This window comes from Mesoplodon bidens, assembly GCF_964165515.1.
Source record: "Mesoplodon bidens genome assembly, chromosome: 12".
Lineage (NCBI taxonomy): Eukaryota > Metazoa > Chordata > Mammalia > Artiodactyla > Ziphiidae > Mesoplodon > Mesoplodon bidens.
The window spans coordinates 66053091-66069747 of NC_138168.1; the positions used below are offsets into that span (position 1 = coordinate 66053091).

Sequence of the window (16657 nt, forward strand, 5' to 3'; positions counted from 1 at the left end):
CTTACACCACATCTAATCCATCACCAAGTTTTGTTGAATCTACTTCCGAAATATATCCCAAATCTGTCCACTGCTTGCATTTCCATTATTACCACTGTTAAGCTAATTAATCTAGGGGACCATTAGACTGAGGTGGCACTAATGCCAGGGTAGCCTATGACCACAAAATCTAAGCCTGTAAATACTTCAAGGTTGCAAAATTGAAACCTAAGGACAACTAATCACAACAGCCAACTAGGCTTTAAACTATAGCCTATCAATAATTTCCTTGTTTTGCTTCTTCCTTTTCTCTATAGAAGTCTTTCCCCAGCTCCTGTTGGTGAAATGCTTCTGATGATTTCTGGCTAGGCCCTGCCCAATTCGAATCATTTTTTGCTCCAAAAAACCCTCTTAAAATGTTTAATATGCCTCAGTTTATCTTTTAATACCATCCTAGTCCAGGCCACAATCTCCTCTTTCTTGAACTGAGACCCTTACTCTCCTTTTAAAATCTGTTCTCACATTCTCTCTAGCTTAACATCTTAATCACTTATTTCTCTAATTAAATCAACATCCTAAACTCCTTACAGAAGGACAGCAGAATATGCCACCCCAAAATATGTCTCTTTGGCATAAGGATTACTTTGAGAAACTTCAGACGCAGGAGTTCTGAAAACAGAGTGGAAGTTACCCTTTTGTAAGGGAAATATATTGGGTTGGCCAAAAAGTTCGTTCGGGGGACTTCCCTGCTGGCGCAGTGGTTAAGAATCCGTCTGCAATGCAGGGGACACCGGTTCTAGCCCTGGTCTGGGAAGACCCCCACATGCCACGGAGCAACTAAGCCCGTGTGCCACAACTACTGAGGCTGTGCTCTAGAGCCCACGAGCCACAACTACTGAGCCCGAATGCCACAACTACTAAAACCCGCACACCTAGAGCCCGTGCTCCGCAGGAAAAGAAGCCACTACAGAAGTCCACGTACCGCAACAAAGAGTAGACCCCGCTCGACGCAACTAGAGAAAGCCTGTGCACAGCAACAAAGACCCAACGCAGCCAAAAATACAGTTAGTTGTGCTAAAAAAAAAAAAAAAAAAAAGGTTCACTGGCCTTTCTCAACAAAAGAAAAGTCTGTTCGGGTTTTTCCTAAGATGTTATGGAAAAATCTGAACGAACTTTTTGACCAACCCAATACATTAGAAAGGGGATCGACTATACCAGGAAAAGAGCTATCATCAGGGACAACTTTTTCAACTGAGAGACTTATCTGCATGGCAGGGTAACCTTGTCTACTAACCAGTTCCTCCTCTCACCTTCCCTTGAATTGCATTCTGCCTCTGAAGCCCCAGATCTCTCCATCCCTTTTCTAGGCTCAGGATGGTATATAAGCCTCAGTTACCTGGCAGCCTTTGGAATATCTTAACTTCGTGGAGCTCATGTATGTATGTAATTAAAATTGTATCTTTTCTCCTGTTAATCTGTCTATGCCAATTTAATCCTTAGACCAGCCACAGAAACTAGAAGGGTGGAAGGTAAAGTTCTTCCTCCCCTACATTACCATGCTTGCAAGGCCCTTTAAAAGGCATGCCTGATCTCCTGATTTTCTCTCCAACTTGTCAGGAAACACTGTTCCTCCTTGCTCGCTCACTATCCCACTTAAGCTTAGTGGTGTTCTTTCTGCTCCTCCAGCATGCCAGTTTTATTCCTAGATGAGGACTTTTGCAGGACAGGACTAGCTCCTTGTCAAGTATTTCTCTCAGAGATGCCTTCCATGATCATCCTTTAGAGTATAACTTCCCCCACTCATTCTTTGTCCCAAGGGCTTATTTTATTTTCTTCACATCACTTCTTGCTGAAATCATCTTATTTCCTTTTTTGTTATTTGTCTCCCTACAATAGGATATTCTTATTCACTGTTGTATTCTCCAGGTAAGCACATGGTCTCTCTCTCACACACACACGCACACACGCACACACACTTGGTATACATTCAATAAACATTTGTTTAAAGACTGTTAATGGGAAAAAAAGGAATAAATCTTTAACAATATAAAAATCTAGATGGGATTTAGGGAAGAAAAAACTTAGGTACCTGGTAAAAATTTATTATCCTGGATGTAACAGGTGGGAAATGACATAAATATATTCTGCTTTTAAGAGTAAAGTCTTTTGACAATGGTAAAGACCATTCAATGGGGAAAGAATACTCTTTTCAATAAATGGTGCTGGGACAACTAGACAGCCATATGCAAATGGAATAAAATTAGACCTCTACATCACATCACATTAAAAAAAATTAACTCAAAATAATCACAGACCTAAATATGAGTTAAAAATATAAAGATCCTAGAAAACAGAGAAGTAAATCTCTGGAACATTGGGTTAGGCAATGGTTTCTTATATATGAGATCAAAAGCACAAGTGACAAAAGAAAAAAATAGATTAACTTAATTTCATAAAAATTAAAGCCTTTTGTTTTAAAGAATACCGTCAAGAAATTAAAAGGACAACCCACAAAATGGGATAAAACATTTGCAGATCATCTATGTGACAAGAGACTTGTATCCAGAATATATAAAGAACTCTTAAAGTGAACAATAAAAATAAATAATTCTTTTTTTAAAGAACAGGTAAAGGAGTTGAATAGACACTTCTCCAAGGAAGATATAAAAACGGCACAACAAAAATACTCAACACCTTTAGTCATTAAGAAAATGCAAGTCAAAATCACAATGAGATGCCACTTCCCACCCACTAGGATGGCTATAAAAAAAAGACAGAAAATAGCAAGTGTTGACAAGGATGAGGAGGAACTGGAACCATTGCTAGTGGGATTCTAAAATGGTGCAGCCACTTTGGAAAACAGTTTGGTAGTTTCCCAAAATGTTAAACATAGAGTTACCATATGACCCAACAATTCCACTCTTAGATATATACCCCAGAGAAATAAAAACATATGCCCACACAAAAACTTGTACACACATGTTCATAGTAGCATTCTTCTTAATTGCTAAAAGGTATAAACAACACAAATGTCCGTAAACTGATGAATGGATAAACAAAATGCAATATGTTTATACAATGGAATCTTATTTGACAATAAAAAGTAGTACTCATACATGCTACAAATGGAGGACCCATGAAAACATTATTCTAATCTACAGAAGCCAGTAACAAATGATCACATATTCTATGATTCCATTTATATAAAATGTCCAGAATAGGCAAATCTATAGAGACAGAGAGTATATTAGTGGTTAGCAGGAGTTTGAGTGTTGTGTGTGTGTGTGTGTGTGTGTGTGTGCATGTCCCTACCCAGAAATGGAGAATGATTGCTAAGAGATATGGGGTTTCTTTTTGGAGGGAATGAAAGAACTCCAGATAGTAGTGATGGTTGCACAACTCTGTGTATATAATAAAAACCAATAAACTGTACACTTTAAAAGGGTGAATCTTATGGTATGTGTATTATATCTCAATAAAACTGTCATAAAAAATAACTAAAGACACTAGTAGGTTAATCTTTCTAGACCTTGATTAATTTCCAAAAATGTCATATTTTCAATGACTAGTCTACTTTTGTTAAGAACTAGGAATACAAAGATGAATGACATGAACCTCCACCCTCAGGAAGTTTCCAGAATAGCAGAGGACATTCTCCATAAAGTCTTTTGCCAAATGTGTGCAGAACACTTTACTCTTTGGACATTCAGACAGCATTACAAAAGATGGGTACATAATACATGTGTTAAAATAAATAGAAATAGCTCTGAACTGCTAATCAAGAGGATAAACTACTTTTTTGACTCCAGTTTTATATTCTATACATACTTAAGAAGATTTAGTAATCTTAGAGCTACAATCATTACACCAATCATTGCTATCAGGAACAAGTTTCCTGAACATCTGCAGCCTAAGTCAGAATATAGCTTGTTCTCCTTTTTCCCCATCTTCCTTCCCCTTGTCTATATTCTATTTCCTGTTGACTTGTGATAATTAGGTAAAAAAGTGATGGGTCCTGACTGATACTGGACAGCTCAGTGATGGGATAAGCCCAGTGTTTTCTGACACATTTCCTCCATAAGATGCCCCATGTGGAACGAGACAATAGGCTACTTACTTCTGTATTCCAAGCACCTGCCACATGGTAGGAGGTGTCTACTGAGTAAAAACAGTATTTCCACTGCACTGACATTATATAAAGCAGTCTTTGAATATACTAATACCACTTTAATTCTTTCCCTTCTGGAGGTCTCTCCTTTCACTTTGTGACATATATAATCATATTTGATAAATATACAGATGTCTAATTATTCAACTGAATTTTGGGAACAGACAGAAGAAAATAAGAGGGAAGGACGAACATGTGGTGTTATTCCAACTCTTTTAAATAAAACTTATTTTCTTGACAACTGAGTTAAAGGTTGTACATAAAATAACCTTGCTTGTAGAAGGAAGAAAGCTGTTGTGTTGATAACATCCCAGATACAATTTAGTTGAAATTGATTAGTAATCAAGGGCCTTTTTGTATACCTCCATTTTTCAGACCATGGGAAAGGAAGTATGAAACACAGTATAAATGATCTAGAGCATTATCAGCACAATATATCATTGCCGTTTCTGTGTGGCTTTACATTCATTTCAAGGCTTATACACTTTACTCAGCATTCACCCATTGGAACTGTGTTGCTGTCTCTTACCTATAAAGTATCATGTAATATTTTTCTCAGAGAAGGAAATGATCTTGCTGGCCCTTTACTGAAAGTATATGCCAATCACTTAATATTTTTAAATCTTCAAAAATATGAAGCTACTTGCTGAATTCTCAAGTGCCAGTATTACGATTCCTTGATAAATCCGAGCTCAAATGCAGAAGATATGTATCAGATGAACTTTGTAAAAGTTCTATTACAACTATGAATGGTACATTTCAATTCTTTGGTGCATCACAATGAAAACTTAAGTTATCTTCCTGGTAGTAAAAACCACTCACTCTAGAGACTGTCATACCCAGTGAAGTAAGTCAGAAAGAGAAAAACAAGAATCGTATATTAACGCATATATGTGGAACCTAGAAAAATGGTACAGATGAACGGGTTTGCAGGACAGAAATAGAGACGCAGATGTAGAGAACAAACGTATGGACACCAAGGGGGAAAGTGGGGGGAGGGGTGTGGGATGAATTGGGAGATTGGGATTCACATGTATACACTAATATGAATTAAATGGATGACTAATAAGAACTTGCTGTATAAAAAAAATAAAATAAAATTCAAAAACAACAACAACAACAAAAACCACTCACCTTTGCAGCACAGGCTCGTATCACCTCCTAAAAGAAATAGGATAAAATAAGTAAAGAAATACTCATAATTTCATTTAATAAAATATCAACTCTTTTTAACACATTCAGATATTAATCTCTTAATAACCAAAATCAACATTTGGGAGAGTGGTTTTTTTTTGTTTTTTTGTTTTGCGGTACACAGGCCTCTCACTGCTGTGGCCTCTCCCGTTGCGGAGCACAGGCTCCGGACGCGCAGGCTCAGCGGCCATGGCTCACGGGCCCAGCCGCTCCGCGGCATGTGGGATCTTCCCGGACCGGGGCACGAATCCGTGTCCCCTGCATGGGCAGGCGGACTCTCAACCACTGCACCACCAGGGAAGCCCCGGAGAGTGTTTTTTAATCTAACACCTGCAGGTGTCACTCTGCACTGTTCCAATGAGCTGGAAAGAATATAAATTAAAGAGACTCAATGACATGATTTTGGTTTGCCAAAGCAAAACGCACTGACAAACAAGACTCTGGAGGGCCCACATGTAACTGCCTCAAGAAAAATTTGTCTCCTCAGTAACTTAGCATAAACACTAAAATTCTGTACTGGGACACTAACATATCTAAAAGACACACTGTGAACCGCAGTATATAATTATCTCTATAAATAAGAATACCCATACATATAATTCTCAAATTAATAATTTACTTCAGAGGAAATCTAATAGTAAACACTTTTGAGGAGTAAAGGATATGACTGGAGGAGCTACAGAAGGGGACTGCCTACAACTCATGGGAAAAGGCCAAGAAAAAGTCACTTTTGAAAAAGAAATTAGTCAAAGGCAACACAAAACAGATGACTTGTAAATTTGCTGCTAGGGAGACACAAATAATACTCTAGTCCAATTAAGGTTAACCAGCATATATCATCAGCCTAGTACAGCACTAGGAAAAAATGGTAACGATCAATGTGGAGTTTAGAAAAAAAGAACTGAAAAAGAAGAGTGTCCTTTTTTTTTTTTTGGTGGTACGCGGGCCTCTCACTGCTGTGGCCTCTCCCGTTGCGGAGCACAGGCTCCAGACGCGCAGGCTCAGCGGCCATGGCTCACGGGCCCAGCCGCTCCGCGGCATGTGAGATCTTCCCAGACCGGGGCACGAACCCGTGTCCCCTGCATCGGCAGGCGGACTCCCAACCACTGCGCCACCAGGGAAGCCCTGTCCTTTTGTTTTTAATCCAGAAATTTCTAAGGGACATAGACTACGTCTAAAGGATATTAGTAATTTCAATCACTAAAAGGAGACAGTAAAACTGACTGTGGGCATGAGATTCTGATTGCCTGCACTGAATCTCAGCTCCAATGTTTCCATCTGTGTGACCTTGGCAATATTGCTTGATCTCTGTAAGCCTCAACCTCATCTTCTGTAAAATGGGGATAATACTAGCATCCACATTATAGGATGGTTTTGAGGATTAAATATAGTGAACACGTAAAACACTTAGCACAGTACCAGGAATTCATTATGTCAGTTTCTACTCATAATTAAACAGATGTTAATAATCACCAATTATTAAATGGTGAAATCTCCTGTGGGATAGAGAAAATTAATCTTTTTTTTTCAAAATTGGCATAAAACATTTAAAAACCCATTCAATCCCTATTCCTATGACTCTGCTTAACAATCAGCTCTGTGATCACTGACCCAGATATCAGTTTAATTTTTAAAAGGGTGAGTGGTCTTGAGTGCTCAAGCAGCTGGAGAGGTATACCTTCCATTATAAGATGCTTAAGTTTATAAATCAACTTTTTGTGGAACTGTTTACTATTACCAGGTACCCCAGATTCTGAGCAGCTCTGGATACACTAATAAGACCAAATTTCTGGGTTTGAAACCTTAGAAAGACATGTGTCACTGCTCTCAAGATACTGTCTACCTGTGAGGTCTTATCTGGATTGCAGAGCCTTTTAGGTATTGCTGCAGCAGCAGCACAAAGTCGGCTCTGTTAAGTATGAAACAGTTAAATGAGTTTTATTATGAGTAAATGATAAAGCTACCAAGAACAGAAAATTATCTATTTTTGGCATCCTTTTCTCGTTCATGAGTAAACACCTATGATAAATACCTGAGGAACTGAATTTATTATGCAATTCGCACACACACAAATCACACCCTAAACTTGAACTGTATTTTATCAGAAAAACATTCCTTTTGTGGTTACAAAGAAAGGAGTATCTCCAGGGATACAGTCTTCTACAATACAGAAGTAATATAGTTGTCTCTATTAGACTTCTACATAGAAGACCAGTGACAGAGCCTTTTAGACTAAGTAACAAACCTAACTGGAAAAGGAATTTAGGGTCTACCAAAACACAGCTCAGGAAACAAGAGAAAAGGCATTGTGACAAAAGGTGAGAATCCAGTCAACCTAAATGCGTGCAAAACATAAAAAGAATGGAGCTTCCGTGGGAACAAAGATGACATTTTGTTTTGATTCCCATGTATACTACATACATTCTCAGAGAAAATACACCGCAGATAGCATTTGAAAAAAAAAAGTTCAGAGAATTCTCTTAATACAGGAAATATATGGTTTTTCAAAAACCACAGCAAATAGACAAAGCTTTCATTTCCAAAGGCAGCCTCAATCTACCTCAATCCCAAAGCGTAATTTTTAAAAGGAAAAGTTTAGTAAAAGCTAAATAAATCAATGATTCTATGAGAAACAAGTTTTTCTCTTATAATAAATTATCAATTTACTTTCCCCTTGCCTTTATCTTAAAAAATATTTTTCTGATTTTATATTTCTTTTTACATCTACTTTCATTTATCTGAGGATGACAGCTGTAAAAGATGATGCAGGAGAAAAGCTACAAGCCCAAGGTGATTCCAGGATGTTAAGTTTTACAGTGTAAAGACTGACAGATTGTAGGAAACTGGTTTTTATATATCTATCTGTGAGTCGCTCTTAAGTCTGTAGATGAAATCATTTTGCCATGCAAGATTTTAGACAAGGGCCATTTTTTTTTCCTAGTGAATAAATATTTTTCTCTAATTTTTAGAACTCCATTTATCTATTCATACTTCCTTTTAAAATCTGGAACACATTCACTATTCAATTATTTTAAAATGTTAAAATATAAAGTCTTACAACACTGAAATATTAATTTATAGTAATATTATTCTAAAATTTATACTGATAAATATAAAAAAATTTCCCCCATATTCCAACTAAAGCTGAACCCGTTGTCTGAGTAATCTGCACTCTGGTATACCCCACGCTCTCTAACTTTCTAAAGAAAGGAAAAGAGAGAGGAAGAAAGTACAGTCAGAACTAAAAGATGTCTCAATGTAGTTCCTCCCACGTTGGGTTTAAAACTGGTCAATATCCCTATCAAAGGAGGAGGGGAGGGCTTCCCTGGTGGCGCAGTGGTTGAGAGTCCGCCTGCCGATGCAGGGGACACGGGTTCGTGCCCCGGTCTGGGAAGATCCCACATGCTGCGGAGTGGCTGGGCCCGTGAGCCATGGATGCTGAGCCTGCGCGTCCGGAGCCTGTGCTCCGCTACGGGAGAGGCCACAACAGTGAGAGGCCCGCACACCGCAAAAAAAAAAAAAAGGAGGAGGGGAAAGGATGATATTTATTAAGTGCCAGGCACTGTGCCACAAGGGGAAACACAACAAGCCCGCAAAGTCCCTGTCTTCAAGGAGCTCAGGCCAATTCTCACTAAAAGAACTATTAGGGTCAAAGAGCCTAAGTATTTTTAAGGATGTTCAAGCTTCTCAATACATTTTACCACTTATCTTTGAGAAACACTATATAGTAATTTACCACCAACAGAATACCACGTGACTTTTAACCAAGCATCCTCCTCCTGATTTTCATCATCTATTTTCCAGTTTTACAGGCAATATTTGGTTTCTGTGGCACTACTTTTCTCTGAAGTGAGATAGAACTTTAAAATACATTTATGAGACATTTGTACCTACTCTTTTTGAAAGTACATGTTTATTTCATTTATCCATTTCTTTGTTGAAGTCTCACTATTTTCTTTATTATTTAGTTCTTCCATATTAAGAAGGCTGTTCCATTTATATATTTTATGTAGACATCTTCCCAGGTTGGTATTTGCTGTGTGTGCGTGTCTGCATGTTGTATATATGCGTATACACACATATACACACATATATTTTAAAATAGAGAAACAAGTCCGGGCTGATCTTTACAGAGATATCAAGTCAGGAAAGCCTAATAGATTATCTTCAGTTCAGTTTGTTTACTGCAGTTAGTGATTTTAGAACAAGTACCAGAAAGAAGCTATAAAAGTATAAGAAAGCCTAGTTTTAAGTAACTACTTCGTTCAGTGAATATTTATTGGCATGGCAATGTAAAACAGAACTGAAATGGTTTTAAAGTTTCCAACTTCTCAACTGCATAAAATAAGTAAACTTACTGTGACAGAATCAATCCTCTGTTTCACTTGCTGCATCTTCATTGAAGAATTTTCAGTGAGGACATAGTCATCAATCTGAAAAGAGCCCTGATGAGGAAGTCTAGGGCAGGTGCATAAAGCATCTTGACTTTGGTGTATTCCAGGTAATGGAAATGTTCCATTGTAGCGTTTGAACATTTCAGCCTCCTGCTGGGCAACTGGAAAAATTAGTCCATAATTAGTTCAAATCATCACAGCAAAAAGCATAATGAAATAATTAAGCCATGAAACTGTAGCATTAAAGGAATGATCAGAAAGTACATAATACATTTTAAATACTGGGTAATAATAATACAACATGATGAACAAAATGTGAAATTATTAAATACTGTAAACCATAAAGAAGGAAATATAATAATTTCATAGGTAACTTCATGTCAGGTAGTATAATTGAGCCTTGAAGGCCATGCAGTATCTTGGTCTGGTAAACATAACAGATTGGAAGGGGACTCTAACTTTGAAGAGATGCATACAGAAAACACAATATAAAAAATCAAAGGCATAATATAATAGAATTAAAGAAAACACAAAAACAATCAAAATAATTATTCACAAACCCATTTCCTTAAAACAACTGTTTTCATATCTTCATACCTCTATCTTTATTCATATATACATTTTATGTAAAATATCATAGTGTAAACACAATTGAACAGTTTTTCAATTTAAATGTAAGTTTTTGCCTATTTCTACAACTATGTAATTACCATTTCTAAATGCTTTACAATGTCTCATCTAAGGAAGCGCCATAGTTTATGTATTCTCCCATTGCTAAATATTTACAATATTTTCTGTTTTTCCCTCATTATAGGCTATGCATAGGTACTTTCATAATTTATTTTTTAAAAGAATCCTTTCTTTGGATTTAATACCCCAGAGTGGAATAGATGGCTCAAAGGGTGAATGTTTTTGATGATGATGATGATGATGATGACGATGACGACAAGGGTATTAGCACCTGTATTGTACTTTACGATTTTTAGGATGCTTTCACATACATTATCTCTTTTGATCATTTAAATAAATGAATTTGAAAATTTTAAAATGCCTGTAAGTACAAAGGAGAAAAAGTAAAAAGTAGTCATTTAAAATAGTATTTTCTTGATTACACAATTATATAATTTAAAAATCCATAAAAGAAAAAATTGCCAATTTTGGACTTCATAAAAATTTCACACGTCTGTTCTTTCAAACTCTTAAGACAATTAGAAGAAAAGCCAAAGGCTGGGAGAAATATTTGCAGATCATATATCTGATAGAGCATCACGTGTATATAAGAAACCTAACTCTCAAAATTCAATAATCAGAAAGCAAACAAGCCAGTTTTACAAATGGACAAAAGATCTGAACAGATGGTTCAGTGAAGAAGATACATGGATGGTAAATAAGCACATGAAAAGGTGCTTAACATCATTCGTCATTAAGGATAAGCAAATTAAAACCACAATGAAACAGCACAACATACCTATTACAAGGGCTAAAATTTAAAAGATTGGCCATTTCAAATTTAGCAAGGATACGGAGATACTGAAATACAGACTAGTGGTGGGAAGGTTAAGCAGCACAGCCACTTTAGAGAACAGTCTGGAAGCTTCTTAAACATATGTCTGTGCTGGGATCCAGCTCTTCTATTTTTAGGTATTTATTCAAGAGAAATAAAAGCACATGTTTATACAAACACTTGTAAACGAATATTCACAGCATCTTTATTTGTAATAGCTAAAAACTGGATAAAACCCAAACATCAACAGGTGGATGGAAAAACAAACTGTGACATATCAATACAATAAAATAATACTCAGAAATAAAAAAGAACTATTTATAAACTCAAAAACACAGATTAACTTCAAAGTAATTATGAGTGAAAGAAGACAGATCAAAAAAAGTACGTGGTATATACTGTTGCACTCATATACAATTCTAGAAAATGCAAATTAATTCATAGTGTTTGTTTGGCAGGAGGGGGAGGTAGGGAGAGATGACCAAGGAGCACAAAGTAACTCTGGGGGATGATGGATGTGTTCGTTATCTTGACTGAGGTGCTAGTCTCACAAGTATATAACTAGGTCTTGACTTATCAGGGTGTACATTTAAAATATATGCAGTTTATTATATGTCAATTATACCTCAATAAAACTGCTCACAGAAAAGTGATAGGAGTTAACATTCAAAGAGTCCCCATAAAATCAATTAAAAATGAATAATCCAACAGAAAAATGGGCAAATGACCATTACAGAAAATTCACAAAAAGGAGAACTATATATTCAACTTCACTACTAATTAAGGAAGAAATAAGAGGAAAAAGGCAAATTAGAAAGTGATGTTTCTTTTATTGCTTGTTCAACTATCCCACTGTACCTCAAGATATTTGTTCCCACGGAACAAACTGAGTAAGGGTAGCCAGGTGTGTACTGAAGTGTTCCTTAAAATACTGAAAAACATATAATAGTGGAATTATACAACAATAGTTGTTTAAATACATTATGGTGTATTCATTTAAAGAAAGGGAATTCAGCCACGAAAATTATGTACAGATGTATAATTATCATGATAGAAGATTGTTCATAATATATTATTAATTGGAAGAAAAACATTTATAAAGCAATAAAATGAATATACAAAAGGATGATCACTGGTTTTTTTAGTTATCAACCTTGGTTTCAGGAAGCATGAATTTGAAATAGCACCTACAAAAAAAATTTAGGTCTCTGACCTTTATATTCATGTACTACTTCATTCACGTGTTCTAAGTGAAGAACAGCTCAATGATAACTGGGACTCTCTACCTGCAGACCTTGATGGTGGTAAGAACCAGGGGACGTAATTGAGGGAGAAGACCTGCTTACAGCCCACCCTTGCAGTGATACACGTTTCTCAGTACCAATGACTGTTTTCAGATGGAAGTGTAGCCATGTCTACACTTAGATTTTTGTGGGTTTGACTACTATTTTTCAGTATATAGTTTGGACTTCTTTTCATAGCACTCAGAACATTTACTTACCTCAAATAAAAGATTGTTTAAAGAACAAAGAGAAACTTTGAACCTGTAAAAGAAGAGTGCTCAATGGACTGGAGGTTTAACTTTAGTAGATGGGTCAGGGATGAATGAATCAACACGTACCAATCACGTTCCATGATCTTTGCCTGATTTGCTTTTCAAAATTGTCCTCTTAACATTTCATTGGTTTTTGCTACTATGAATGGAAAGTGAAACTGGGTTTAACTATTTAATGGCATTTTCTGACTCCCTATGTTTTTGTACTTGACAGATACACAACTACAATTTCACCTCAAGCCCTAAGTGGGTGAGTACGCGTTAGAAGCACAGAGGCTGATATAAGCAACAGTTACAAGGGACAGTAGGATTTGGGTATTAACCTTACTCTTTTTGCCAAACTGTATTTTCTAAGTATTATGCTATGCTAAACATGTATTATTTTCCTTTTTTAAAAAAGGAATTTATTTAACTAGTAAAAAATAACCAAAGGCAATTGCCTGAATATTTATCTGTTTATTTTTCCAGGCATTAAGGATGCCTTTCAGAAAAGATTAAAATGGCCTAAACGGATGCAGATGACAAAAATAAACCCCAAACAATAATGAATACTTGTTTCTGTTGTCTAAAGGGAATTTTCTATACAAAAGCCATCTGACTGAATTTCAAGGAGGCAAATTAACACCCTACTTTATCTTTAGCACCTCTAGTTCTGTGAAGACAGCCATAAAAAAAATCTGCAGAAGTATTCATAAAGACCTAGTTTCTCAGATACTACAAACTACAAACAAGCTGCGATCAGTTCTTGCATTCTTTCCCCTCCCCAGCCCTCCACAAATACCTATTTGTGTAAGACTATACAGATTATTTCCCTGTAAAATAGGTTATAATAGATGATTTCTGAAATTCCTTCAAGCTCTATGCTTCTAACAGTTCAAAGCTTTCTAAATCATTTTCATAGAGGCCATGGTTAGAGAATGATGTTGCAATTAGGTAACTGTATTTCTTCACTTAGTCATTTTCTCTTCCTTGTACTAATTTAACTTTGTATGTTTAAAACTTAGCTCTAACCTAACTAATACGTTTAAAACTCACAATTTTAAGTCTCATCCCTATTCTTTCATGACTCTTAGAGGAGTGCACTAGAGCAGCCTCTGGGAATACAAAAACACTGCCCCGCTCTTGGGGGTCTGAATTTTTGGAGGTCAATAAGAAATTACTGCTATGTGCTAAGTGGTACAGCACAGCAATAGACATGGTGCTGAGAACACAGAGGCGGCAACTACATTTGCTTAAACGAAATGTAATTTCCTTTCCTTCCTATATCCATCAAAATACTTCTAAATTTACTTACTATCACCTGTAATTTGGGATTCTAGACTTTACACAATTTAAAAAATTCTTTAAATGTTTTCATAACTGACCCTCTTTCTTGATTTATATAGTAAGTTCAGTGCTTCTCTGTATGTTCTGGCCTTAAACAATTATAAAAAAATAATGTGGTTTTCCTCAGGAGATCTTTATCTTTATAGGAGGAAGAATGGAGGAAATAAGATATTTCAATTCTGTGCCCTTTGCATTTGAAAATAATACAAGGTTTGTTATTATTAAAACCTATGTGTACTTATGTTATTGACTTTATAATAAAGTACAACTAAAAAATAGCATGGTCTTTTTCTTACACTATATTAACAGTAATATTTCTTTGTGGTTCAACATTAAATACCTTTGGTCAATCTGCTATTACACATACCCATGTTACTGTGTATAGTCATCTTACTGGATACCTAATTTACTTATCAATATTTCTATTTCTAATTACAATATGATTACTGTAAGCTGGTAGGTCTACTGCTCTAGTTTCCTGGCATTCAGCAGTTATGCAGCATCCTCCTTCTCTTCCTCTCACACTTGCGGTGTGAAGAGAATCTTTGTGGTCTGAATGTTGTGTTCCCCTAAAATTCCTATGTTGGAATCCTAACCCCCAAGGTGATGGTATTAAGAGGTGGGGCCTTTGGGAGATGATTAGGTCATGAGAGCAGAGCCCTCATGAAAGCGATTAGTGCTCTTATAAAAAAGACCCCAATAATGTCTTTAGCTGTACCATGTGAGGGTACAGCTAAAGGTGCTGGTTATGAACCAGAAAGTGAGTTTCCATTGGACAAAGAGTCAGTGCTTTGATTTTGGACTTCCCAGACTTCAAAACTGTGAGAAAGAAATTTCTGTTGTTTATGAGCCATCTAGTCTCTGCTATTCTGTTATAGCAGTCCAAATTGACTAAGACAAGAATGTTCAAGGGCTTATAATTTTTTATTGTGTTTCACTGGGCCTGACTTGTTCCTGTTTCAGCGAATCTTAAGAAACTGCGTCAATGGATCAAAGAAGTTCTACTGAGTAATACTTCAATTCTAGTAGTCTGAGTGTATTTCAGGGCCTGTTCATAATATTGTATTTCTTGAAATATTTTATATGTCATGTAGAACTTATAAAGTGTCACTAATAAAACTTCAAAAAGCTATACAAGAAAGTGTAAAAGACTCATGTCTCATAGCCAACCATATGGGAGATGGTCTACCATCATTCAGCAAATCTGTTAGTTGAACATCAAAAATATAATAAACTATCTCCAAATGCCCTGAAGTACATGCATTGTAGTTTTGTTGATTTCCTATTCCATTATCAATCATCACACACCACGCTATTCAACTGAAAGTGTGGGACATGTATACTGCTACAGAAAATAGCTAGGATTTCCCTACTGCAGCCTGCTTCATATATCTATGCTCCACGCCTTGCTTTCTAGTTTCATTTTATCCTTTGAGATAAAATAAAACAGGTATTATTTTAATTTTTCAGGTGAAAAAACAGATACAGAAATGATAAATTTTTTGACCAGGGTCAAATAGAAGGTGATGGCATTTTGTCTAGGACCAAAATGCTCTTATTCCTACTTCCGTCTTTCCCTCCACACTGTTGTCTATTTTGAACTGTACCATTTTTTCTTTTGGGGGGCAGTGTATTTATTTTTAATTAATTAATTAATTAATTAATTAATTTTGGGCTGTGTTGGGTCTTTGTTGCTGTGTGCAGGCTTTCCCCAGTTGCAGTGTTGCAGTGCACGGGCTCCAGGGGTGTGGGCTTCAGCAGCTGTGGCACGTAGGCTCAGCAGTTGTGGCTCATGGGCTTCAGAGAGCAGCCTCAGTAGTTGTGGCGCACGGGCTTAGTTACTCCACTGCATGTGGGATCCTCCCGGACCAGGGCTCGAACCCGTGTCCCCTGCATTGGCAGGCGGATTCCCAACCACTGCGCCACCAGGTAAGTCCCCTGGAGGCACTTTAGAAAGCACCAATGTAAGCATAAGAAAATGCCTGGGTGAGGAATTCAGGGCTCTGGTTTGTGCTCAAAGCCATTAAGTTGACTATGTTTTCCATACGCCCTGAATCCTTGAATGACATAAGCTTTCAATGAGAGTATCCCTCATGTGTGGAATATTAAAACAGATGCTTCAGGATATAACCAAGAAATAAGTAGCTTCAGTATGTCTTAAAATTTGGCATTTCTATCTCAATTTCTCCTACTAAGCTAATAATAGATATCTAAAACTCTAACCTACAATCAGTTATATATGTTACTGCTTAGTCTTATCCAAGTATGAGGATTACAACATCTGAGTTTGCTTTTGAATCATTCATAATTAGTACTTCAAGAACACCATTAAATTATACATACAACTACAGATGTTAAATTTATTTCCACTAGACATTACCTTATTGCAAAAATATTATAAAAGTAGTTACATTAAAATTTGACATTACATAATAAAGAAAAATCATATTTTGGACTATATTGAGAATATAATGGCTTAATGCATTATAATTACCGCCAACATTTGTAAAGGAGTGAACAATTAATGATACTAGACA

General features: G+C 36.4%; 1 protein-coding gene across 8 annotated transcripts in view; it reads right to left on the minus strand.

The window, feature by feature from the left end:
• Positions 1-16657, minus strand: part of AHI1 (Abelson helper integration site 1) — a gene marked incomplete at its 3' end in the record, with an annotated part of 211262 nt that overhangs the window by 129628 nt on the left and 64977 nt on the right. For all 8 annotated transcript variants that reach the window (XR_014017212.1, XM_081251012.1, XM_081251011.1 and 5 more), the window contains exons 19-20: positions 9700-9896; positions 5282-5308 (exon numbers count right to left, since the gene is read on the minus strand). Coding sequence is in view for 7 of the 8 variants with exons in the window: in XM_081251012.1 (XP_081107138.1) it covers positions 5282-5308; positions 9700-9896 (224 nt within the window). The remainder of the gene's footprint in view (positions 1-5281; positions 5309-9699; positions 9897-16657) is intronic.